General features: G+C 27.2%; 4 protein-coding genes across 6 annotated transcripts; 1 reads left to right on the top strand and 3 right to left on the bottom strand.

The window, feature by feature from the left end:
• Nucleotides 1-408: 408 nt before the first annotated feature.
• On the top strand, nt 409-6,712 carry Bma-btbd-10.3 (Uncharacterized protein; the record flags this gene model as incomplete). Its single annotated transcript, XM_043078757.1, has 12 exons — nt 409-502; nt 980-1,080; nt 1,470-1,527; nt 3,670-3,839; nt 4,114-4,237; nt 4,347-4,549; nt 4,686-4,904; nt 5,163-5,327; nt 5,448-5,544; nt 5,662-5,810; nt 6,146-6,280; nt 6,584-6,712. The coding sequence occupies 12 exons, from the start codon at nt 409-411 to the stop codon at nt 6,710-6,712; spliced, it is 1,644 nt and encodes a 547-aa protein (XP_042934691.1).
• Nucleotides 6,713-8,542: 1,830 nt separating this feature from the next.
• Nucleotides 8,543-9,961, bottom strand: Bm8204 (LIM domain containing protein; the record flags this gene model as incomplete). Its single annotated transcript, XM_001902212.1, has 3 exons — nt 8,543-8,757; nt 9,307-9,370; nt 9,779-9,961. The coding sequence occupies 3 exons, from the start codon at nt 9,959-9,961 to the stop codon at nt 8,543-8,545; spliced, it is 462 nt and encodes a 153-aa protein (XP_001902247.1).
• A 456-nt stretch (nt 9,962-10,417) lies between these two features.
• Nucleotides 10,418-14,574, bottom strand: Bm1228 (Protein-tyrosine phosphatase containing protein; the record flags this gene model as incomplete). The annotated part of the gene is made up of 11 exons (XM_001902211.2): nt 10,418-10,429; nt 10,747-10,866; nt 11,409-11,545; nt 11,776-11,977; nt 12,181-12,360; nt 12,617-12,730; nt 12,966-13,100; nt 13,525-13,615; nt 13,924-14,057; nt 14,232-14,256; nt 14,537-14,574. 11 exons carry the CDS (start codon nt 14,572-14,574, stop codon nt 10,418-10,420), a joined length of 1,188 nt encoding a protein of 395 aa, XP_001902246.2.
• Nucleotides 14,575-19,246: 4,672 nt separating this feature from the next.
• Nucleotides 19,247-23,634, bottom strand: Bma-ncs-6 (the record flags this gene model as incomplete). 3 transcript variants are annotated; one of them, XM_043078754.1, is made up of 8 exons in its annotated part: nt 19,247-19,360; nt 19,662-19,862; nt 20,083-20,214; nt 20,387-20,530; nt 20,816-20,946; nt 21,352-21,455; nt 21,529-21,615; nt 23,582-23,634. In XM_043078754.1, the coding sequence occupies 8 exons, from the start codon at nt 23,632-23,634 to the stop codon at nt 19,247-19,249; spliced, it is 966 nt and encodes a 321-aa protein (XP_042934688.1). The 3 variants fall into 3 exon arrangements, with proteins under 3 accessions (XP_042934688.1, XP_042934689.1, XP_042934690.1); XM_043078755.1 differs by lacking the exon at nt 23,582-23,634 and having other exon boundaries at nt 21,529-21,602; XM_043078756.1 differs by lacking the exon at nt 23,582-23,634 and having other exon boundaries at nt 21,378-21,455; nt 21,529-21,574.
• Nucleotides 23,635-26,753: the final 3,119 nt, after the last annotated feature.

Raw genomic sequence — 26,753 nt, 5'->3', positions numbered from 1 at the left:
AACTAAAAAAGAGTAAATCTCCTCCCATTTCTTTTTCTCCCTTTTCTTCTCTCATCTCTGTCGTCTCTCACTGATCTTCTCAATCCTTGCCCTCCCTCTCTCCAGTTAAGTATTATTAATGCATACTATTTGTACGTCTCTTTGATCTTCTTTTTTGTTCACTTTCGTTTTTTTTTTCTTTGCATACCAATTTCTCCTATTTACAATTTTATCTCTTTTAGTACCGCATGATGTGTCTAACCCTCTCTCTAAGCATACTCTATTCTCCCATGCAATTCGAATGCAAATTTCTTTTACTTTTTTCGAAATAGATGAAGTCATTATCATAAGAATAACGGTTATAACAGCGTTAAGTCAAGTTTAGTTGTAGGGGCGTATGCGTGACTTAGGCGTTACGTGTGGTTTGTTATGGGAGATAGCAGGAATGACGTGAATAGCAGCAACAGCAGCGTATTCAGACGTGATTTATGCATTACAACATCAGATTCCGACTGTTCGCCAGGTGGTATTTTCTACGAAATTCTACGGAAGAATGTTTGAGACCAAATGAAATTATTTAAGCTTTTATTTTATATATTTTTTATTTTTAAAAGACTGTTATAATTTTGCAAGGAAAAGAGTTTGATATCATTATAAGTTGACACATCTTTTACGTACAGCTGTTGATCATCTTGAAAAAGGTACACAAATTTCGCGTTTTCTTTGAATTTCCTAGTGATTAGTATTAGTTTGCAATTTTTTTTGGCGTAGTTGAAATTCTTAATATCTTTGCCTGTTGTTTGTTGCTTAGGATAGCCAAACTGTGTGTTGGTGGGAGGTGGAATGGAAAGGTAAAAAACTGTGTAAGCATATATGACAGGTTGTTTTTATGTGCTTAACTTCTCCTTAATCTTATGAATAAATGATATAATTTCATGAAACCCAACACAATAGTCTGTTGAAATGTGATATAGTAGTTATACTGATGTTTTTGTTTCAGAAAGATTCGATAAGCATGAGTCAGGAGGCACTTCATCTGGTGGATGTGGTAGAAGCAGCTGTTTGAAACGACGTCATTCACGTAATCCACAACGTAATCAGGTATCTACATTCTTTCTTTTCGTAGATCGCTGTATGGAAGAATAATGGGAATTTTTCTCTTTCGTGACTTTGGATCAGTTTATAGTTGGTTTTATTTAAGCTTCAGATTGCTCTTTTACTATTACAACATGAATATAAGCAATCTGTTACCAAATTGATATAAGTAGATACTTGGAACATCGAAATACTTAACACACTTTCAGAAATTGTATAATTTTTTAATTCACATTTGATTAAAATGTCCATAAATCAATTTTTTTTAATGGTGTATTTTGGATTCTTCCATCTTTTCTTATCATATAATTTTTTTCAATACGAAAGTAGTTTCAGTAAGAATATATTCATCTACCAATAAGTTGATATAAATTGATTTTTATTGTTTCTTATAGGTTACTTGGTCTTTCTCGAGAATTCGTACATCGAGAAGCTTGCTTCTTTCAGGTGCAGGTACTAATTTTTAAATTATTCGGTGATTGTCCATTTCATGCATCGGCCATGTTTATGTTTTAAGTTAATTTGTATGTTTATAAAATTCATGCGACTTACTTGTCACTCCGTATTTGAAAATTCATTTTTTACTAATTCATATTTTCATTTTTCCTTATTATGTGATTTTAATTTTAAACTGTAAGTTATTTCGATTTCTTTCTTCAAATGTTTTATTAAAAAGTTCATTTATCCTACACTTGACAATCTCTGATAGAAAAATTGGTTAAATGTTGCTTCACCTAATGGTCACTCTGTTGTCCTGTATAATCAGAATTCATATTTTCAGTGTGATTTGCTTCCGAAAAAAAAAAAAATCACTGTTTCCTACCATTTTGGTAGTTATTGGATAATACGAATTCTTTCTTCGAAATTAGGAAGTAAACATTTCTTGAGCTATTAATGAATCATTTTTTTAATGCTAAAAAGAACATAAGATTAAAACTTACAACGCAAAACTAGAAATCGAGGAAATCTTTCTTTGTGCTATAAAATAGATCCCTTTTTGCTTATTCACATAAATACGTGAAATAGCATGTAAAGTAAGTTATTCCATTGATTCATTGTCAGCAACTAATTATTTCTGTAGACAACATGCAGTTAGTGTAAGAAATGAATAGGTTATATGTTAAGATTGTATTTTTGATTAATCACTGCAAGAATTCAAGCTATTCTGAAAAGAAACAAGTCCATTTGATCGATAAAAAATTGTCATTAGTGTGAATATTGTGAAATATGTTCATATTTACAAATTATCTGAACTAATTAATAGTTTGATTACAATTGATGTGTTAACCGACAGTATTTCTTTTTATTTAACTAACATTATTTCACGTTCACATTAAAGATAATACCTTATCTCATTTGTATCAAATAACTTCAATATGTGTTCATATTGATATCTCACTTTATTTTGGACTTTATCTGTCATATAATATTTGGTATTGAAATGTACGACAAATTAGTATCACAGTTGCACTGTGGTTGATATCATTGATTGCGGACGCGTATGCGACAATGTTCATTTTTGCTTTCCAAGAATGTTGGAGAGAATGTTGGGAGACACATCATGGAGAGAAAGACTGATTCGCGTAAAATGGACAGTTGTGGACTGGAAGAGCTGTAAAAAGGGAAAGTAAGAGGAAAGGTCATGTAAGCTGCCCAGAATTGTTTGTTTCCGTTAAATGAAAACAGTCATTTTTTGTAGATACCAAGCTAATATCATAGTGAAAAGAAAAGTGCACTAACAGATTTAGGTTATTAATAGGATGTCCAAAAATTGTTTCCTATTTCAGAAATTCCGATATGTGATCAGATATGAAAAAAAAAAAAAAAAAAAAAAAGAAATCTGAATCAATTTTAAAAGGATTATTTCCATATTTTTATGTTGTAACCTGTGCTACGATTTATGTTGTCATGTGATTATTTCAACGTCTGATGTTAAGTTCATGTAATTATGAATCTCTGAGTGAAACAATATGCTGGAATGAAAACGGATTTATTGCTATTCTTTCTTTTAAAGTGTTATTATGCATTTTAATTCCGGAATGAGTTGTCATTTTTAAATAATGCTGTAAGAAACGGAAGCATCAAGTTTTTTAAGCTTTCTTTGGTACTTCGTCAAAATATTCTCCAAATAACTAGAATTTACTATTATTAAATTGATTTTAAACAAGTGTATAGAAGATTTTTGATAATTTTATGCTCCAGTTTGACTTTTCATTACTTATGGAAAAATTTGTTGTGTTTCATGCCATTTTTTGATTTAATTTTAAAAAAATTAGTAGGAATCGAAGAATCCTTCAACTCGTTTAATTATTGCAAACTGTAATTCTTCTAGGGAAATAGTTTGCTGCAATATGGAATAGAAAAGGGCGAATAGAGGAGCAGAACTAATGAAAGAGAATTAATTAATCTCATTATTTGTCGTTAAGGAGAAATAATAAAACTACAAACTATAATTCTTTCGTGTTTACATTTCCTTTGCCTTCATAAGTGAATTATCATAAGTTAATTATTATACTACTTGTGCAATTATTATGTTCATAACTAATAATTATCTGTCCATTTCTGTTACTGTTACTATATTTGTAGTATTTTCAGAAGGAACAGATCGTAAGTTGTGTTTGCTTAGTAGCAGTATTGGTTCATCATCGTCTTCCAACACGTCTCCTTCAGGCTCGCCGTCACGTGGTTCGTGCGCTGAACGTGTCCATGTTGATCAAAGCACGCAACCGTTACAACCTGCCCTGAAACAAACTACCATAAAAAAGGTATTTTCTCGAATGGAAAAATGTAATTTATTTCTTCAGTAGAATAAATAATGGGAGGTAGTAGATAGTGCTACAAATCTTGTATTCCTCATATTGCGGCTTATCGTAATGGCAGTGAATGGTATTACATTAATTTTGTTGTATTGAACTTTTTATGTCCTAAAATTTATGCCAAGACTGGAAATTAGATATTACCAGTTTTTTTTATTATTTTTTTTTTTCTTTTGTTTTGTTATATCTTCAAAAAAAAAAAAAAAAAAATGTTAAATTTTAGAATTTATGTCGAAGTCAGCGATCAATGTCTCTTGGAAGTGCTGCCCATGAATCACTTCTGGTAGCTGTAGCTTCATCTTCACAGGGTCCTAAGCATACCGTTGACATGAGTCATGCAGAAAATGGTAATTTTATGCTTAATAGAAATTCATTAAGAGAAAAATTTCCAAATGAAATAATAAGAGTATGGATTTGAAGATTGCCCAATTATGTATAACGTAGTGTTGAATTCAGGTGACAAAGTGGTATTGCTTGTTGAAAATACAAGATTTGTGGTTGATCCGGCTGTGCTGGTTGCTAAACCGGATACTATGCTTGGACGAATGTTTACTGTACGTGCACAACGTCAAGATGGTGTTGAACTTGTGCGACCCAATGATCAAAACGAATATGAAGTAGCTGATGGGCTTTCTGCTTCCTGCTTTCGTGCAATTCTAGTTGGTTTTGTAATGTAATGGATTTCTTTTTTGTGATCGAATGTTGGTCTATATATCAGTTTTTGCTAAATTTTTTTTTTTTCTCCCTCTCTCTTTCTCACTTCCTGTCCTTAGTAATTGAATTAAAAATTTTCAGGAATACTACCACATTGGAAAAATGCGATGTCCACCGTCAGTGTCAGTTTCGGAACTCCGTGAAGCTTGTGATTATCTACTGGTACCATTCAATGCTCGCACCGTGCAGTGCCATAATCTCCGTTCATTTTTACATGAATTAAGCAATGAAGGTGCAAGACAGCAATTTACTGCCTTTCTCGAAGAAACTATTCTGCCACAAATGATTGTTAGTACTGAGGTAAATGTTGTCAATTATAAATGAAATTTGATTAAGAAAATACCACTACATTCAACTTTATGTCCAGGCTGGAAGACTTAATTTATTTATGTATTTTATAAATGGAAATGATAGCATCAATTTTGAAACGGAAAATAAATGAAGAATAAATCAATCATTTTAGTATACATTTCCAAAACTCATCCTTTAAAATTATCACTAATAACACTTAATCTGTGAAATTCTTAGTGCTAATCAAGATTTTATTTCATTGTTCAGCATGGAGATCGTGAATGCCACATTGTTGTGCTATTGGATGACGATGTAGTTGACTGGGATGAACTTTATCCTCCACAGATGGGTGAAGATACGACACAAGTTGTTTACAGCACTCATCTTTATCGTTTTTTCAAATATGCCGAAAACCGTGATGTAGCAAAACAAGTAAATTATTGTGCTGAGTGCTCTTTCAACTTTCTTTTGATAAAGTAGAGGTACTTCATATTGCATAAAACAGAAGTCATTGAAACACAGTTGGTTATGCATTAATTTGCATATTTTTAGGTTCTAAAGGAACGTGGCCTTAAAAAGATTCGGCTTGGTATGGAAGGATACCCAACCCACAAAGAGAAGATAAAAAGACGTTTTAATAAAGCCGAAGGTATGTTAAATTTTCCTGTATGATGGTGTCTCGAATTTAATGCATAAAATGTGGAAGGCAGATTTTTATTATTATCAGTATTGAAATAAAAAATATTTATTGTAAGTTTATTTTCAGTTATTTATAATTACGTCCAACGGCCATTTGTTCATTGTTCATGGGAAAAAGAAGAAGCACGTTCACGTCATGTTGATTTCGCATGTCCTATCGTGAAAAGCAAGTCCAATCCAAGTTTGGCAAGTGCTGCAAGTGATCCTATTCCACAAGTGAGTGAAGAGTTTTTTATTCATTTTATAACTGAGAAAATAAGGTAGTAGTTGATTAAATGGAGTTGAATTCAAGTTGCAAACACTCTTCTTACAATAAGTTTATCTTCTAAATTATATACTTAAGGAATTAAGATACTTTTAATTATAATAATAGGACTAGTCATAATCATTTAAAGATATCACTGAGATGTCTTTCAGTTAAATTATATTGAAACGCTTCACTATTCAAAGTGATAAATTGGCTTAGCTTTTTCTGAAACGTAAAATATACTGTTTTTTTTTTTTCAATATCTTAGTGATTTCAAAAGCAGTCTATGAAATTTTTTCTTTAGCCAGCACCTTTGCAACTGAGTGTAGCAACTACTGCATCTGGCACTGGAAATGGGCCATTTAATTTGCCAATTGTGCAGCATCCAATATTTTGTGGTACTAGTGCTACACATTTTGCACATCGTTTAACTGGCCAGGTTTGTTGGCCAGTTTTTTTCAAATAGTTTAAAGGAAAACATTTTCCTTCTTGCTTGACTTTCATTCGCGCATACAGCATATTTATTCATCTTTTATTATTCAAGAAGGGTAGGAACAAAAAGGGAAACATTGTATTTGGCTATACTGCAACTTGTAGCAATGTATATTGAAATATATAAGTGGCACATATTTTATTTTATAGTACATATGCAAGTACAAAGAAGCTATATTTTATTTATCATTAAGTTGAAACTTGTTGATGCTATTTGTTTGCATTACTAATTCTTGATTATTACTTGCAGAATTTACATCCTCTTCACTCACCACCAGTGCAAAATGTTAGGTCAACTTCAGCGACAATGGGGACAGCGACAATGGAAAGTTCTCAAACTTCTTCATCAAGTGGTTCAAATCATACTATGACAAGCTGATGAAAAACGTTATTATGAGCATTTTCTCTTCCTTATTCCTAGTATTTATTGTATCTAATGCTTTCCGATGCTTTGTTTATAGCTGCCTAAATAACTAGTGATGATGCTGAATGATGCTAGATATTATTAACTGCAGATAGGAGAATAGGTAAATTAAAATATATGAAACTAAGGTGGCTTTTTTCTGATCGGTTTATTCATTAGTCTGTATGCTGAATATTCTGCTCTTTGAAATTTAATGCGGGTGCTTAGGTTGTAGCATCCTTTATCATGCAATAATGCATACCGTTAGTCGATAGTTATGAAATACATTATGATCTTAATTACACCTCCTTGAAGTTTTGGTTTTTCCTAATTGTTTTTGATCCTATAAACTTGCGAATCGAATTGATTTTATCGAGTAAAGCTGTCTAAAGAAAATGAGAAAATGAGAGAATTAAATGGATATGTTTTGTGTATTGCAGCTAATCTTAGGTACAATTTGTTATTTACAAATACAACTTATAAATTGTCAGTTTTGATGTGTTGCGGTTTTAATATTATTCGATCGATCAAACTTTGTAGATTTCATTTCTGTTTTCACTCTGTTTGTGAATCACACAGATTTCTTTAAAATTTTCAGTTGACCTGCTTTAATTTTTTTAAAGCTTGCATATTAGTACAGCATTTCTGTAACTTTCTACAGCATAATATCTGTTCACATTCTAATTTTCCCGAAAAAAGTCACAATATTTTTGTCCGTATTCAATCTTTCCTTTTTTTTTTTCAGCAACAAAATAGATGCTAGGAATGAAATAGTGAGGTTGAATTGCTCAGGAGATGAAACTTGAAAAATAGGAGGATGAAAACTGAGAAAACAAATGAAAGCACTGAAAAATGAATAAAAAAGTTAGAAATTTTATCGTTTTAGTCAAAATATATGGAATTTAAACATCATCTTTCAACCAATTCATTTTATTAACAATTTCAAACTTAAATTCCCTTTATTTACAAGCATTAAATTATTGCCTTATGATGATTCTATGCTTTTTCCTTCCCACATTTATCGTCTTTGCATTCTTTCACCTGTATTTTATAATTTAAGCATATGCTTGATTCGTACGACATTTTTGCTATTCATATATATATATATATATATATATATATATATATATACACACACACACACACATGTGTATTACTTTAAGCTTTTGTTTTTGTTTTTTTTTTTCGGTTTTTAAAATCGTTTATTGCTAATCTTTCTCGCTCATTTGTTTTGTAATACAAACAAAACAAACAGTGAAGCGTTTTTTCGTTCTTTTTTACTGCGATTCTATTTGATATTCGAAAAGATTGCAAAACATTTTATGAATTTTCGGGGAAATAAAATGAACATTTATTACTTTGAGTCCATTAATTATTAAAAAAATTCTCTCAAATCCAATCCATTAATTATAATAAAATTGATATTTCTAATTGAATTTCCAGATTTAGCTCTTGTAAATAAACTTTTCTTCAGTTTCGTTTATTCCCAAATATTGCTTACTTTCTCTATTGTATGAATGAGAATTACTTTAATGGGATTTTATTTAGACTGCTTTTGTAACAGATGGGTTTCATATCATTCACAGTAGATGCGAAGCAATGATTGTAATGTCACAGATTTGAGTGGTAATTCGGAAATGAAATGAAAATTTGCAACTAACAAATGTATGACTTACTTTTGCTTATAAATGTTTTTTTTTTTCTTTCCAAGAAAAAAATTTTGGAAAAAAAAAACAAGAACAAATCCATGTCAGCATTAAGCATTCATTTTAAAAAAATAGACGAAAAATTGAAAAAATTCAACTCTCAATGATTCATTCGTGTATGTGCTCCTTGCATGACACGGATGCGCTTTTCGAGACGTTTCTCCCAGTGACAGTCACGATCATATGGCAAATCATCAATAATATAGTGCTCACCATTTGGTAATGGTTGTTTACACGCAGCGCACGTGAAACAACGTGGATGCCAGTGTTTATCAAGTGCAATTAAGCATGAATCGATAAGTATCTCACCACAACCTGCATTAGGAATGTATTTAAATTCTTCCTTGCTTTATTTTTTCTTTTGGAAATTTGAAATTTTTTCATATTTTTTTTCACTTAAATTGTTGAATATTTCTTATTAGCCTAGCAATACCAGTTTATTAAATTTAGCCCAGCAACATAAATTTGCCAAATTGAATTTAACTTGGGAAAAGTCATTTATTGAATTTAACTTAGCTCTAATCGGATGCTAATTTTACAATAATTCCAAGAAATTGAAAAAAGAAAAAGTTGAAAACAAAGAAAAAAAATCTGACATTGCTTCATTTGATTAATTTCATTATTTATAATAAACGGAAGAAAAAAAAAAAGCTGTGCAACTAAAGTTTACAATGATTTTACGAAATTAAAATGAAAATTAGAAAGAAAAATGAAAGGACGAATCATACAATTAAGAATAATTGCATCAGTTAGCATTAAGTGTTAATTTCTTTTCTTTTTGTTTTATTTTTCATTGTTTATTTATTGGTTAGCAAATAACTGAAAATGGTACTGCGAAAAAACAGGAAAATTTTATTTACAAACCGTGACATTTTGGATTATATTTCTTAGAAAAACATTGTACACAATATGGCATTTCATCTGCAATCTAAAATGCTATCATTTTTATATGCTATTAATTAAATTATAAGAAAATAAACGAACTTGGAATTATTAAATTTGGGATGAATTTGTTTAAGCTTATTGTACTGTAAGTCAGTTTACACGTTTGTTATTTCCTACTGAAATAGCGTGAAGTTACTCTGAAATAAAAGTTGTGTTTGCATCAATAGTTGACACTACCAGTTTAAAGTTCAATTATTGATATTCAGCGAAGGGAACGCTTTTGAATTCTAATATTGGGAAAGATTAACAGTTCAATTACTCCATGCAAGGAAAATTGAAATTATGATACCGGGAATGGTTAACCATTCTAGATAATCTACCCTTCTAGTCATGAAATCTAGGTGAGATTAAGCCATCCTAGGTATGACATTAATTCAGCAGAGATGATTACCTGGTAGGTTTGCTTGATTGGTGCATTACAAGCATGGCAGCGGAAGTGATCGGGGTGCCAGAGGCGATTCATTGCAATCACCGCTTCCTCACCTAACGATGTGTTGCAGAGGGCGCACATTCGACGATCGCTTTCGGGCGGTTGGACATATCCCACACCACGGCTTACTGTAGAATCACCCATTCGGCTTATCCTAGTTTAGCTTCAGAAAAATGAGCTAATAGGAAGAAATAACCGGTCGACTCGACTGAGATTCACTCAACTCTTTCGCTATTTTATGACTGTTTTATACATTTGAAAAGTAAAAGGAAATTTCAAACATGCAAATTTATAATTTATTGTCATTTGCTCGAATATTTATTTATTCATCCAATATTTTAGCCTTTTACTTGAAATTATTACTTAAAAGTTTTTTTCGATGCATTATCACAATTAGAATGCATCCATTCATTTTTATTCACATTCACATCTTTCCTTGCAAATACATTTCACGTAATTCAATTCAAGTAATTGATTTCATTTCACCATATCAATCATTTAAAACATGTTGATAAAGTGTGAAATTAAAGTTTATTGTGATAAATGCATTGATTCGTACAATTGATAGAGATATATGCTAATTCGTTGTTAAAATTATATTCATTTCTCGTCCTACAAGAAAACCAAAAAAAAGATTTTTATAAAGGAACCAAAAAAAGGTTTATTAAATTAAAAAATTAAATTAGCCTAAAAAGCAATAATTTCTTGCTTCCTAAATTAAACAGTTAATACGTGTGTAACATTTTCAAACAAATTGGTGTTCATATAGAACACAGCTAAATAATTGAAATGTAAAATAATTATTATTTACTATTGCAATTGATATTAATTTAAAAAATTCGAGCAATAAATTTCCAATTTTTAGGAGAAAAGAATCATTGCCATATTTCAAAAATAATAAAATGAAAAGTTTTAACTGCAATTTTTACTTTATGTCTTCTTGCATATGCATCGTAATCATCAATAAATTCGAGTAAACGTTGTGACATGTCAACGATATTGAGTTCATGAAAGAATTGAAGTAACAAACGATTAAGCACAATGTATTGCTGTAATTTTCATTCATCTGATAAATTATTTCCAATTACTGTCCAAGCAATTTCAATTGTTATATAAATTTCGTATTGTTATGTTACTTTCAAATTATTTCTAATTATAAATTATTTCAATTGCTATATAAGTGATTTTAAATTATTACATCATTATTTATCAATTATTAAACAATTCATTTCCAATTCTTGTCTAAATCATTTCAATTATTTTCTAAATCATTTTGAAATAATTTATTAATCATTTCCAAAAATTTCTCTTGAATTCCAATATCAAAAAGTATGTTGTATTCTATCATATTATTAAAAAGCTTTTCACTAAATATTCATCAAAAAATTAGCTTAGTAAAATTTACTATATTGTTGCTAATAAAATATTTTGATTGGTTATTTTCAATCAAAATCTTTTAGGCAAAAAAGGAATCAACAAATGAATTTATTCTCTTTTCACAAATCATTCACTGCACATATGTGAAACTTTGAAAATTAAATTTTTAATTTAATTAGAAATTATTATGCTAGCATTAAAAATTATATTAAACCGTAGGAGTGCTTATAGCCATAGCACGTTGATTTCGAATTTCCTTCACCACTTCTATCAGATCAACGCAGCTTCTACCTTGCAGCACTCTCTGCAGTGTGTATTCAATGGCCACAAAAATACAACTTCGGCCAATACCTATTTAATTAGTATTTACTTTCTATAAAGTAAACGTTATCATTTAATTTGTATAAACTGTGATTGATTTATTGCAACAAAAAGTACTTTTCTGTGTTTCTTAATTTTAATTGCATTAATTTAATAATTCTCAGAAATACATTTCATCAATATAATATTTGTTTCAAAAGTCTGCTTATTTTCATTTTTTTTTTTGAAATAATTTTAAGAGAAAAATCATAAAAAGATACCATCAGAACAGTGCACAACGATTGGTTTTTTGAAATTTCGAATTGCGCATATCAAATTGAAAACCGTAAGTGACGGATCCGAAAAGCCTCTTTCAGGCCAATTTTTCCAATGATAATGTTTAACTATAAGTTGCGCTTTACCAACTTCAGTGATTGCCAATGTCGTAATTGTTATATCTGCTTCCTCTTTCATTTTCTCCGTCTAAAAAATAGCGTACGTGATTGAAATTTTTAAATTTTGCTTTTATTTAAATTAAATTAACACCGAATAATTGACGTAGAAAGAGAAAAAAATTAATAAAACAGATAATTTTACACCTATAAATGCTTTTATTTAATTTGTATATTAAAATTCAATAATCCATTTGACTACTAATTATGACTAAATTCTTTTAATTAATGTACAATAATGCATTTAATAGTAATAGATCCAAATTTCATTGGTTTCTCTCCGAATGATTGTGGAAAGTACGGTGGACAATTTTTTTCAGTGGTTTCAGTGAATGCGCATAGCATCACGACACATTGCGCTTTTTCTTGCACAATCATTTTATAGAATGATTCTGCAGTTGTTAGCATTGGTCGCTGAAAATGATGGTAAATTTACAAAGTGAGATATTAAGACTTTTCAAATTTGGCATAAATAGTAAAAACTTTTCCGCAAAATTACTTCATCAAATTAATTTAATAATTAAAAGTGGAAATATCAAGCTAATGGCCATAAATCAAATAATAATGATTTAATTAGAAATTTATCATTACAATACTGAAATGGTTGACAGAATGAAAAAATAATCATGAACTGCTGTATTTCCTGTTTTGACGTTTGACGTTTACGTACTTGCGTGCAAATGAAATGTTTAGTGAATTTTGGTGTGTTTATATAATTTGCATGGATGTAATTGTTTGTATCATTTCTTAATAAGACTCGACCCTTATCTTGGCATATTACAGTCTGAAAAGTTAACATTTATACCTTTTATTTGGGTTGATTTTCTTTTTTTCAAATTATTAACATATTGTCAACATTTTCAAGTTAATATATTAACATATTGTCAACATATTCAAGTAAATAATGATTTTATTTTAACAAATATACAAAATATGAAATTGAAAATCAATGTTTTGAATTCCAATTCTACGATAATATTTCAAAAATATATGAAATATTTTCAATGATTATAAGTTACCTTGCTAAAATTTCGCTCCTCATTAGCATCAAATCCTTTTGTTTCCACTTTTTCCACAATTTTATTCATTTTCTCCAATTCCATTTCTAATCCAGCTACTCCTTTATCCAACAATAAATCATTCCATTTGTTTACCTTTATAATCGCAATAGCAGCAAATATTTGGCAAATAGCATATTGTTATTGTAGTTGCTCATTTGTTTATTCAATAACGGATGTATTCAGGAATTTTTTATTAAACTATTAATTTCAACGTAATATTAAACTTGCCACTAATTAAATTTTATTGACATGCCTCCTCTTAAAAAATTTTTCTTGATTTATTTAAAATATGAAAAAACTTTATTTGGACAGTTATTTATTTATTTTTTTGCTTTGTTTTTTGCAATATTACACTGATTATTACATTCTGTTAAAGATGAAATTTTTGCTAACTTATCATCCTATGTACAACAATTGCGATGCGTGAATCAATTAATCAATTGATTAATTAACCGACCAATGATTATCATTTGAAATGTTAATCCTCATTGGAAAGCACTGAAAAAAGATAAGCGACCTGCTTACGTGCTGTTCCATCTTTCAATTCTTTCTTCAATTTTTCCATCTCTTTGCTTACTGTTGATTCATCCAACATACTTAGTTGGGTTCTTTAATTTATTTGATTAAAAATTTGTTTGAATATTTTATGTTATGGTTGTTAGCTAAATTTTCATGTGAATAATTTGAAAAATTAATCTCACCAATCATTATTTTTTCATCTGAAAAAATAAAATAAATTTTCATTCAAATCTTTTTTCATCTTAATTTTTTTTTTCATATACATTTACAATGATTTATTATTGAAATTAGGCAGTAACTAAGAAAAAAGGTGTTTCGCAATAAATTGAGTTACATTTCTAATTTTAGTTAAAGTTTTAATTAAACTCCCATTATTGAAATTCGAATCAAAGCAAACTTTGTTGACGAACTAGAATATTCGTCTTGCTTTTTGCCAAGAATTTTAAAAAACGCTTTTTTTTGCTTTTTTTCTGCTGTTTTCGGTTGATCTTTTTTGCCTTTTATGTTATCTTTCTCATTACTCGTACTCTTCTAAATATTTTTTAAAATTTAATTTAGAAAGTAAATTTGTTAGAATAGAATTTATTCAATGAAAATAAAATATTAACACAAAGCGATAATTAATATATTTCATTGTATCCAACAAATCATTTCAAATTTTGTTCAATTTTTTGAACAAATGAAAGTGGTGAAATATAAAAATACCTGCGTTGTGCTAGATTTTCGATTCCTGAAAACTTTCTCTCCTTAGTTCATCATAAAAAAAAGAAAGAAAAATTGCAGTCAAAAACCTTTATCCGAATTATTTGAAATTTTTTATCATGTTTTATCGTCATATAGCAGATATTTCCCACAAAAATGATAAGATTATTTTCTTTACTAAAATGATTACACTTTATCATCTGAAATGATAGCAATATCTCTATCAGATAATTTTCAAATTCTTCATGCTTTTTTCTTGTCTCCTATCAATTTCTATCAGTATCAGTTTTTGAGAATAATGTACACACTTCATTGCAGCTGTCACTTTTTGCACAATTTTATTCATAATTAATATCGGTGACACACTTCCGTTAGCAAAACCTCAGATAAACGCTGCGGTTGTTTGAAAGAAAATGAATGAACCAATTCGTATAAATTTTATGAAATAAACTGAACGATAATTGCTTGCACATTGATATTTATATCATTTTAAATTGCTGTCCTGTAACGATGTTAAAATTGCTTTAAAAAAATCAAAGCGATCGATCGATATTATCCAACAATAAATCAATATTGCTATTCTTTAACATTATACAATGATAAGTCGTTGAATCAGTGCAAATCGATATTGCTATTTTTCAGTGTTATGTAATGTTAAGTGATTACTTCAGATTCTTTCTGAAGTATTAATGAAAATGCTTTAACACAGTAAAAGCTAACCATCTTTAATTGCAGTTTTTTTCTCATAAAAATTATTTTTGTTCATTTCCCAATGACTTTTCCGGAGCTGTTTGAAGAATTCACCTTCATTAGTCGTGGTGGATAAATTATTGTATGTAAATTTTTCTAGTTAATTAAATTTCATTCAAATAGTTTTGCTCAAATGTAGCAAAAAATGTAGAAGTCAAAAGAAGTTGGCATATTTTTTCACTAGTTAATGCTACTGTTTTTGCATTTACATTCAATTAATATTGCTTAACCAAATTTTATTTTAAATTTACACTTACATTACACATTTCATAGCTTCTAATGCAATCATCTTTATTGGAATTACAAATGTCTAGTTCTCATGTCATGTCAATTTCATTTTCAATTTGATTTTGGTAATAATTAGGTATGAAATTTTGATATGATTCAAGCTTTTTATCTGATATCAATTAATAAATTACTGAACATCACTGCTACTAGAATTACTTAATATCTCGATTATCATCGTTCTTCAAATATCGATCTCTCATTCCGATATAACTAAAATTTAGCATTAAAATTCATTGCTTATTATCTCGGTTATCATTTAACATAGATACGCGAGAGAAAATGTCTAACATTTTCTACCAAAAAACTCTTCTTCACATACACAAATTTCATATTATTCATATTTTAATTTTGGATGTTTCTGCATATATTCCAATATGTTTGTTTATTTTCCGTTCCTATTTTTGGCAAGTCATTTCTATTTTTGTTGCTTGATCAATTTTAATATTTGTTGCTTGATCAATTTTAATACTTCTTTCTATGATATCTTTTTGGTATCATAGAAAAAAACGAACAAAATAAACACTTTGCTTCATCACTATTTGTTTTGATTTTTTAGAAAACTATGTCATTCGGAAATGTATGTTATTCATTTGCATGTTTGCAGTGTTATTAATGAAGTTTTGTTTTTAATAGATAAGAATTGTTTATTTAGCTATGATTTTTGCTTTTAGTTGAATTGCAGCAATTTGAGGTCATCATGTATATTTGGTGAGCTTGTATGATTGTATGATGTTGATATTTGTTAATTTATTGCTGCAACTATAATTATTATTATTGCTACAATTATAATTATTCTTAGGATTGCTAAGATGTTTGATTAACTAGATGTTTGATTAACTTCATTTATAAACAATTCTTTTTTTTTTGGCAACAGCTATAATTAAAATCAAATTTATAAATCATTTTTGTAAATTCTACAAGAGGCGAAGAATGTCAGAAAAAAGACTTATTAATTAATTAATTTTTTTTATGGCGTAATTTTGTATAAATTGATTAACAATTTATTTACATATTTACATTTGTATATTTTGATGAAAAGAATTAGCATCAAATGCATTGGTTTTAAAAAAAGAAGGAAGAAAAATGATAGTATATTGGTGATGTAATTTTAATGAAGTAATTAGAAATCTAAAATGATTAAATTTAGAAAATATCAGGAAGACAATTGCAAGGTGTCAAGAAAACAGTCGAACATTTGATTGGAGGTGGTATTATAGTTTGGAATTTTAACAGGTGATAAATTAGAAACAGCACAAAGTATTGGCTATTCATGTCGTTTAAATTGATCCATTCACACCCATTTTGGTATATTTCGAGTTATTTAATTTTATTTTAATGTTGAATTATTCATTCTGAACAAAAATTGTAAATAAATTTAATAAGTTTAAGTAAATTCAAATTGTAAATAAACTATTGATAAATCAACGGATGAAATTTTTTCACTTACAAATTTATCATATGAAATTAATATTATTATTTAAGCAAAAAAAAAAAGATTAAATTATTATTTAAATATTACAAAGAGCAATTCAATTTGATTATTTAGGTGCTTGGCGAAAAAAGTGCCGAAGAAACAGCTAACAAAATTAACACATTTTTCTTGATAATTTTGCAAATAAAAAAATTAAAATTTCATTAATTGCTAGCGGCGAGGTTTGTTACAATGTAAAAATTATATTTAAGCAATATCTGTAAAAATTGGAACCCCTTCATACTCATGATTTAAAAATGGTTTAAAAACTAGAAGACATTTGGAAGTTCATTTTAAGTGGAATTATTGCATTACTCAATTTATTTAAGAAACTTAATAGAAATTTGAATTAAATCAAAGAAAAATCGTAAAAAGAAATCATATTTACCAGTAAAGTAGTGGCAATGTGCATAACACGATGATGTCAAATTGAGAAAAACAAAGTGATTAAAAGAGAGAGCAAATGATTTTCTCGTAAGGAGAAAAATTATCTTACTTTATTGCACAGTCTTTATGCATATGTATTAAGATATTTGCATATCTTCTCGCTTTCATAAATATTTATTTTATATTTGCATTTCTCATTTCTCTTTCTCAGGAACAGTTCTTAAGACTATTCGGAAATGAAAAAGAATTTTATCAAAAGTTATTTACAAAAACTACTTTTCTCTTTAATAATTAATTTGGCTTACTTTTCCTTCGAATTTTGGTTCAGTGTTTCAAGAAATAGACAGTAACCAATTGATAAATGAAATAGTTTACCATCACAGAACAAAACTGATTGACCTAACTCATAAGAATTATCATTTCGGTACTCAGCTATTAAGGATCGCAATGCCATCAAGAATCGCAGTATCATCAAGAAAAAAATATTATCATCAAAAATTATAAGCCATTCTTTGCAGATTATTGCTTTACAAATAAATTTCTTATTTCCATTGTTTATTTGCGCCGAATAATTGATATGTAACTGCTTTTTCTTTTTTTTTTTTTATTGATACTTCGTAATGGATTGAAGGATGCAAAAGCACGAATGAATTTGAATGCTTTCTTATATTTAAATAATAATCAATTAAATCTCTAAATAATTTAATTTAACTTTCTTGTTTAGTATTTCAATTCTCAAAAGTATTTCTCTTTTCTTGTTAATTCGTAAGATCAGATAAGGAACAGGATGAACGGTAATTTGTTGCAACGATCACATTCATACCGTTCTGCAAAGCGTTACTTACATGAAGTAGTTACATGGAAAAAGTAAACTTACCTATTTGTCCAAATAATAATTTATGCCAATACAAACCACGGGGTATATGCAGAAACATTCAAAATTAAAATATGAATAATATGAAATTTGTGTATGTGAAGCAGAGTTTTTTGGGAAAAAAATAATACCGGTTATATCACAGTGATAAGTGTTAAGAGTGCGAATTGGGAATATGCATGAAGCAGTTTGAAAGCCAAATGCTTTGAATAAATTTCTACAGCATCCTATAATCATTACATTTGTTGGTTGTCTTTAGAAGACATATGATTAAAAGCTAATCTGAAATTCGCAAGCAGAAAATTTCATGACTACGTGAAATTCGCTTCCAAGTCATGTCATCTTTTGCTTTCATATGAATTAAAGTAGATTATTCACATCCGGAAAATATTGGAAATAATGTGCACTTGCGGTCAAATGGATGACTTTATAACATGATATCATAATTCCAATACAATAAATTAATAAGTAACGGTTTTTACCTCATATTTCCCAAGTTCAAAACGATACAACTTATGAACATCGTGAATTTATTTGTTCATATTATACTTGTCTTTTTCATTTCAACTTCAGAATTATCAACTGTTGATTATTTGCGCCTATTAATCAGTAGTATGTTGTTCTAATAAATGAGTTTCAAAGTTTTCAATTTTTCGTTATGAATATCATATGTAGTCAGTTTTTTAAATTTGAACTGGAATAAACAGCCTGCTTTGAAGATTTTTTCAGCAATTTTTATTGTTTGAAATTGAATTACAGAGAAGTAAAAGTGCAAAAGAAGAGTAATTAAGCGAAAACCTCGACGATGATGCGCACAGGAGATGTATAAACATACTGAACCAACTTCAGTACTGTATTTACACTTCATTATTGGCAAGCATTACTGTAATTATACAGTTTCTAGCAAGCACGGCTAACGTCGACAATGCATTCAATTTCTTTCTTTTCCAATTTTTGTTTCCCATCGTTACGCTCAATTTGATGTTACTACTATTACTATGTCATGACCATTATTATCATCATTATCGTTCTTATCATTATCATCACTATCATCATCAGCAACATAGAAATTCAACTCTTACAGGCATCTAAGATGATAATGATTGTCGTAAAAAACGAAACATTTAAATTATCAATCCTTATTTTACATGATGGAAATGCTTCCTAAATCTCTTTAATTTCATGAAATGCAACAATGAACAGAAATAATGCATGATGCAAAACTCTTAAATTTTTATTCGTCAAATATCAAGAATGCAAAAGATGAGCTTCTTTAAAAAGCCGCATCGAATCACATTCAGGAGTTAATACCCTTTTCACATCATCGAAACTTATAATTCCATCATTATCCATATCCATTTCCTAAATTTAATCCTACAATAAATTTTTTTGGATAAATATATTAAATGAAGAAAGCAATAAAGTGGAAAATAAAACTGGGATATAACATTTGTTCACTTTTTTTGTTCAACAGTTCCTGGTTTTTACTTAAGAAGTATCCTCCATATATAACTTATTATTATCATTATTACTACTGATAATTATTACTACCACTATTATTGTTATTATTATTAAATTACTGTTTATTAGGCATAGTTAGACAAAACAATAATTAAATAGAAAGGAAAAATTTTGTAGACATTAGATCACTGCATAAACTTACATTGAAACATTGCAATGTGTAATGTCTGAAATTTGACGGAAATTGAAATGGCATCGATGAACAACTATTATTATGACCATAATGATTATTAGAAACATGCATTTGGCTAAATAAATGATGCGAATTATATGCTATCGATGGAACATTTAAACTGAATACAGCTTCAGCATAGTTTTTAAAACCATCTAAATTTATTTGTTCCTAAAAAAATGAAACAATAGCGATTATGAATAAATATTTCATCTATTTAGTAAATCTACTTTCTAGATTTTTTTTTTTGAAAATTTCTCAATTAAAACAAATGATAATTTTAAATTAGCAATTTACACTGATCAAATTATGATAAAACAGTGAGCATAATAAATGAAGCATAATTTTAATGAAATTAATCAGCTGATGTGTATATAATGGATAAGCTAACATGATCACTTGGTTTCATCAACAAGAAAACAAATTGTGCAATCCTTGAGAAATGAGCAGATGAATTTTGTGAACTTGTTGATGCGTAAATACAATAGCATTCACTTATTCGGTGTAAGCATAATATTAATTCCTTAAAAGGAAACAAGAAATTTAAACTTACATTAATTCAATTTGTGTAATTAAATCTGTTGCATTAATTTTTTTTAACTCTAATACAATTAATTTTATTAACTCTAATGATAACTAAACTATTACTTATAGTTTTTTTTTTTTTTTTAAGAGAATATATATGTCATGAATACCTCGAAAGTAATATGTTTTGAGGTTTTACCACCGGCAATAGCTCGAAATACACGATCAGCAAATTCACTATTTGCTGATTTGGGAAATATAAGCTGGAATATTCGTCTCCACTGCTGTAATGGCATTCGCCCATTTGAGCATATCTACAGTAAGTATTAATTAAAAGTAAGCTTATGCAATACCAGAGAATAGTAAAAAAAAATGGAAGCAAACTTTTTTTGCCATTTTCGTTTTATCATTTATACTATTTCAGATTTAAAATTTTTCAGAAATTCTCATATAATATTTGTTTTTGAAAAACTTTTGTAGTAGAAATAAATGATCATTTGATAATTTAAAACATCGTTGACAATTACAAGTGCAACAGTGTAAAAATAATGAAACAATTTTAAATTAATGCAACTATTAAGTAATGAAATTTGCTTAACCTGTTTGAAATTTCGATACATAAACATAATCCAATCTTTATTAAATCCAGTCACATGAATTAATTCATTCAATGAAGGAGGTTGTGTGTTAAATGGATTAGATAATAAATCTTCAACATCCATTTCCATATCTAGAAAATTTATGGTTTTTTCATTATTAATGTTTTATTATTTATTTTTACTATTATTATTATTAACTATTATTATTACTGTCCACAATGACACTTATTATTTTATAATTCCCACGTTGCTAATAACGGTAGCAAGTATATTTGTCAAAAATGCATAGATTCGGCAGAAAAAACATTATTTTCTAAAGGAAATCATACATATCCTTATGACTTACAGTCTCAGAGTAAAATGAGTAATTATGATTACTGAATTTCAATGGTTTGTCAATTTTCAAATATCAATCTATAACAATATCTAAAAAACAACTAATAATGACATGAAAGTGAGCTAAAAGATAGTATTACAAGTGTGACAAATGCGCCTAACGTATAACACGATGTGTTATAAGAAACGAGCAAACTTGCCCTCATTATAAAAACAAAACCAGAACTGTATCCTTCGACAGGTCCAATACAATAATTTACATAAACGATTTGACGGCACACAGGTGGGTACATCACCAAAAACCCTGCAAACTTATATTGAATAAATAATAATCTTTAATTTCAAAAAACGAATTAAAACAATAGGATTAGTATAACCTTTTAAGTTTATGATATTTTTCAGTAGCTGATGAATACTGAGCATAAGTTTCCGGGTAACATTCAATTTTCATTCCATGAGATGATCTGAAATTACGTCATATGATTTAGAATAAATTAATCTAATTTGAAAAACCCGATAATATCAGCTCATTTTTTTCCTGATTCTTTTTCACATTTCATAGAATATGTATGCAATGATTGAGAATCATTCAAGCAAAATCAATAATCGCTGATAGATTTGAATTTTAAAATTCCTTTTAACTAAGCAAAAAAAGAAGGAGAAATATGGTTTTTGAAGCAAATTTATGCATAATCTTTTTCTTTAATGAAAAATTTCTTATTTATCTGTTTTCTTTCAATTTATCTATAACAAATTTCATTTGTTTCAATTTATATTCTTCAAGCTAGTGATATCTATTGTCAATAATGAAATGATAATGCATTTTGATTGCATCACTTTTTGATTCTTTCTAATCAACAATTCTAATATATATAATGAACAAAGAAGAAAAAAAGAAAGTAAGCTTAAAAATAAAGACTCTTTTCATTCAGTGTTTATCATTAAATAAATGTATAGAGAAAAAAAAATGACAATAAAATGTCTTAAATTTAAATTTATTTTTGTTATAAAATAATTGAGAAAGGAAGAAAAAGAGAATGAGAGGGAGAAGGAAGAGAGAGAGAGAGAGAGAAGTATAAGAAAACAAAGGGAAAGAATTATATGAATAAATAAGAAGGATAATAGCGTGGGTAATGAGCAGTAAATAGCATTAAGCAGTAATGATAATAGTAATGATATCAGCGATAGAAGTAGTGCAGTAGAAGATAATTCGTTGGAAGGCACACATCCATAATAATAGTACGAGAGAATAAGCAATTGTGCTAATTACGACATAATATAAGTAAACAATAAATGTAAGTTAACACTTACTCATTCATCTTTACATTCACTTCCATATTAACTCTTACTCTTACTTCTATTTTCATTTTTAATTCAACGTTTTAATAGCAATCATTCATACCATTTGAAGCAATGAATGAATACTTCGCATAGTTTTTAATAACACTGCAAGAGGATCAAATAAGATGCCGATGATAATAATAATTAATAATAATATAATAATAAATAATAATAATAACAATAATAATAAAATAATAGTAATAAATAATGACAATAGCAATAATAATAATAATATTAACAGTAATAATAAATAATAATAATATTAGTAATAATAAATAATAATAACAGTAATAATAATATTAATAACAATAACAATAAATAAATGATAAATAAATAAATTAGTTAATCAACAATAATAATAATCATAATATAAAACCAAAATTTCATCAATAAATTTAATGGAAATGAATTTTGCTTAGATAATGAAAAAAAAAATTCCTTTCTCACTCACATTTTTATTTTCTGTGAAATGAAAACTGAAGAAAAAGGAATGCAAATTAAAGCACAATGATGAAAAATTGCTTTCATCAAATGGAAAATGGAAATAGGAGAAGAGAAAATGAGAGAAAATAGATAGGAACGATAAAAAAAGGATTTTGAAGTTAAAGTACATTTTTTTTCTGCTTAATAATATAAATTGAAGCAATGGACTTGTTGGGCTAATATGTTGGAAACGATCAAGAATATAATTAATTTCTCTTCTTGCTTTTTTCCTTTTTTTTTAATCAGAAATTATTTTAATGACTTCGAAATTCTCTTAACAATGCTGAGACAGATATAAAATTACTGCATGATGATCTAATTAAAAATGTTAATTCTTGCTACCATAAATATAATTTTTTATTTATATGTATCTGTCTTAAGTTTATACAAATAGAGTTATATAAAATGTGCATACAAATAGATTGATTATAATTGAGGCGTAAAATGTGAATAATTTTTTGAAAAAATAAACGAAATGGTTTGCATAATACGCATAATATTTGAAACAGTCCTGGAAAAGTTAAAAGTTAGAGAAGTAGATTTAAAAACGAAAAAAGTTGACAGTTTGAAATAATTTCAAAATTAAAAATGGACGATAAAACTAACTTTTTGCTGGCATCGTTGTGATGAGAATGAATTGATGCCAATAAACCACACATTATCGGTGTATATGTTTCTTCTTCCTTAGTTATAAGATTATAAAATTTTATTTAAATATCATAAATATAAACTGTTTGCGCGATATCAAAAAACCAGAAAAAAAAAGGAAAAAAAAGAAAAAAAATTAAACCGAAAGAAAACATTCATATTATTTTAATCAAAATATTTGCATTTTTAACATCAATAATGATTTGCCACTTTTTTTTTTAATTTTTTTTTTTTTTTTCATTTATGTAATAGTACAAACTATTTTAAATTGTACAAACACATCGTGTTAAAGTTATTTCGAAGAAAATTCAGTTTCTTAAATGATTAAGGAAAGAACTAATTTTATGTATTATATATATATATATATATATATATATATATATATATTCGTTTTTATTTTATATATTCTTTCTTGAAGTTTTTTTTTCTTTCAAGTCACTACTTTACATATTCTATTTTTAAAATAACTTTTCAAATGAGATATGAATAATACTATGTATAGTTCATATATGAGAACTACATTCTGACAATGTTTGCTAATTTTGTAATTGCTACAATAAATATTTGTAAAATTTTTTCTTGTAAACAAGCATTTCTTATTTAAATAAAACACATACTAAATTTATGATTTCAAAAATTTTACAATAAAAAGAAGAGAGAAAATCGCAAACAGTATATAATGATAATTGAAAAGAGTACATACAAAAAAAATATCATGATAATTACAACGAATAAATGATAATAATTGTAATGCATATATAGTGATAATTGCAAAGTATATATAGTGGTAGTTGCAAAGAATATATAATAGTAATTGCAAAAAATATGCAATGATAATTACAGGGAATGTACAATTATAATTATAATGTATGTATAGTGATAATTATAAGGATGTATGATAATTACAAAGAATATATAATGATAATTATAATATATAATGATAGTTATAATATATGTATAATGATAATTATGAAGTACATATAGTGACAATTAAGATGAGTATGTGTAGTGATTGAGGGAAAGTTTAAATTATTCGTTTTAATAGCGATAAAACGAATGCTCCTATTGTCACTTTTCCTACATAATAATTAATAGTTCGCTTTCTTCTTCAAAAATTGAAATAATTTCATTTTCTTCATTCATTGCCTAACAAAAAAAGAGAGAGAAGAAAAGAAAAATATTGGAAGGAAAGGAAATTAAAAATAGAAATCATTTTTAATGATACAAATAAATCATAAGCATAAGAAAAAAAAAAAACAAAGAAAGCAAGAAAGAAACAAAAGCAAATTGTTTTATAATTTTCAAACACAGTTTTGTTTTCAGAAAGAAAAAAATAATTTAAAGATTGAAATTGAAATACCTACCAGTAAAAAATGTTTTACTAAAATGTTTAGCTTAATTTAATTATTATATTTGTCTTTTTATCTCTTTTATGTTTTTTAGAACGATTTTGAAATTTTATTGTTTTTAAAAGAAAAAAATGTTTGAAATTTAAAACATATTCACTAATAATTAATTGAGTAACAAAATGAAAGAAATAATTCATTATTTTTTAAATCAACATTTTCTTTCATTAATCAATATGGTTTTTCTCAATTTTGCATTAATTTTTCGAAAAATTACAAATAAACGTTGGAATGTTATTAAGTGAATATAATTTTTATCAATTTTAATAGTAAGTAAAATTGTAATTCGGACCAAATTAGCAGATATGATAGGAAGGAAAAAGAAACTGAATAATGAAACTGGTTAAAATGTAAAATTAAAAAGTTGATAAAAACATTATGATTTAATGACTTGAAATTTATCACCTACATGAAAGCTGTTATCAAGGTTATCATCATCCATCTTTCATCATCATAAAAATTAACACTTTACCATTTTAATATTCTTTTAAAGATCATTAATATCGATCATTTGACTTATATCAAATCACTATTATCATTTAACAATGACTTCACATCTTATCATGCCTATGTGTTACATCTTCCATCATATGATAAAGAAATGATAAAACAGTAATCTAAAAAATTATATTTTGAAAAAAAGGCGACTGATTGCATTAAAATTTTAGTACAATAAGTATTAAAATAATCATCTAAAAAAAAAAAAAAAAAAAAAAAAAACAAAAATATTTCAAGGTAATTTGGAGCAAATTTAAAATTTCATTCACTCTTCCGACTATCAATAATCATTATCTTTAACCATTAGTCTTTTTGATAAATTTCATTAAGTACTCATGCAGTTATGATGTCAAAGTTATAACTGTTATAGTTAAATAAAGAAAAAAAAAAGTTTTGAAGTTACAAAAAAAGGAAGTTGAATGATATATGCTCAGAGAAAAAACTACTCAGTAAGTAATATTTTAAAATGAAGACAAATAAAAAATTGCTGAATAAGTAATATTTTATAATGAAAATAAACTGATAATGCAAACAAACAAAATAAGGTTTTGAAATTTGAAACTAAATAATTGCTGATTTAGTGAAGATACTTAAAGTAATAAAACTTTTCCTTTTTTTATTTTTTCAAAAAAAAAAAAGGAATTTATGGATTATTTTTGTGTGAACAGATGGAAAATTGTATTAATTTTATTGCTCATTAATAAAGAAATTGTTAAAAATAAAACACAATCTGTGTTATATGAAATTTTAAATGAAAAAAAAAAAAAAGAAAACGAAGCGAAAAGTTTGATTATTTCCATTATCAATATTATTATATATATATTGTAGCTTACTTTTATATCTCCTTTTTTCCTCAAATTTTCAAATTATTTCAAAATTTGTCTTAATTATTTCAAAAAATACTATTTTAATCATTCCAAATAATAATATTTTAATGTGGTAAAAAATTGTGATTGTATGAGGATGATAGCTAAATTAGTGAACGATAAATTATAATTGGTGGAAAAAAATAATATTTTAGTTACAACAGTATATTAGATCAGGAAATTGCGGAATGATAATTTATATCAATAAATTTTGATTATTAATTTTAAATCATATTTTCGTTCAGATATTATTTCACAAGAAAAAAAAAAAACTTTGAAGTCGTAAAAAATGAGAACTGAAAGAAAAAAAAAAGAGGGAAAAAAAGAGGTATCCAAAAGATTTATGGCGAAATTATAGAA

Source organism: Brugia malayi, assembly GCF_000002995.4.
Source record: "Brugia malayi strain FR3 genome assembly, contig: Bm_v4_Chr2_contig_001, whole genome shotgun sequence".
Taxonomy (NCBI): Eukaryota; Metazoa; Nematoda; class Chromadorea; order Rhabditida; family Onchocercidae; genus Brugia; species Brugia malayi.
The sequence above is the reverse complement of the archived record's forward strand: the minus strand, read 5'-3'. Positions and strand labels throughout refer to the sequence as shown.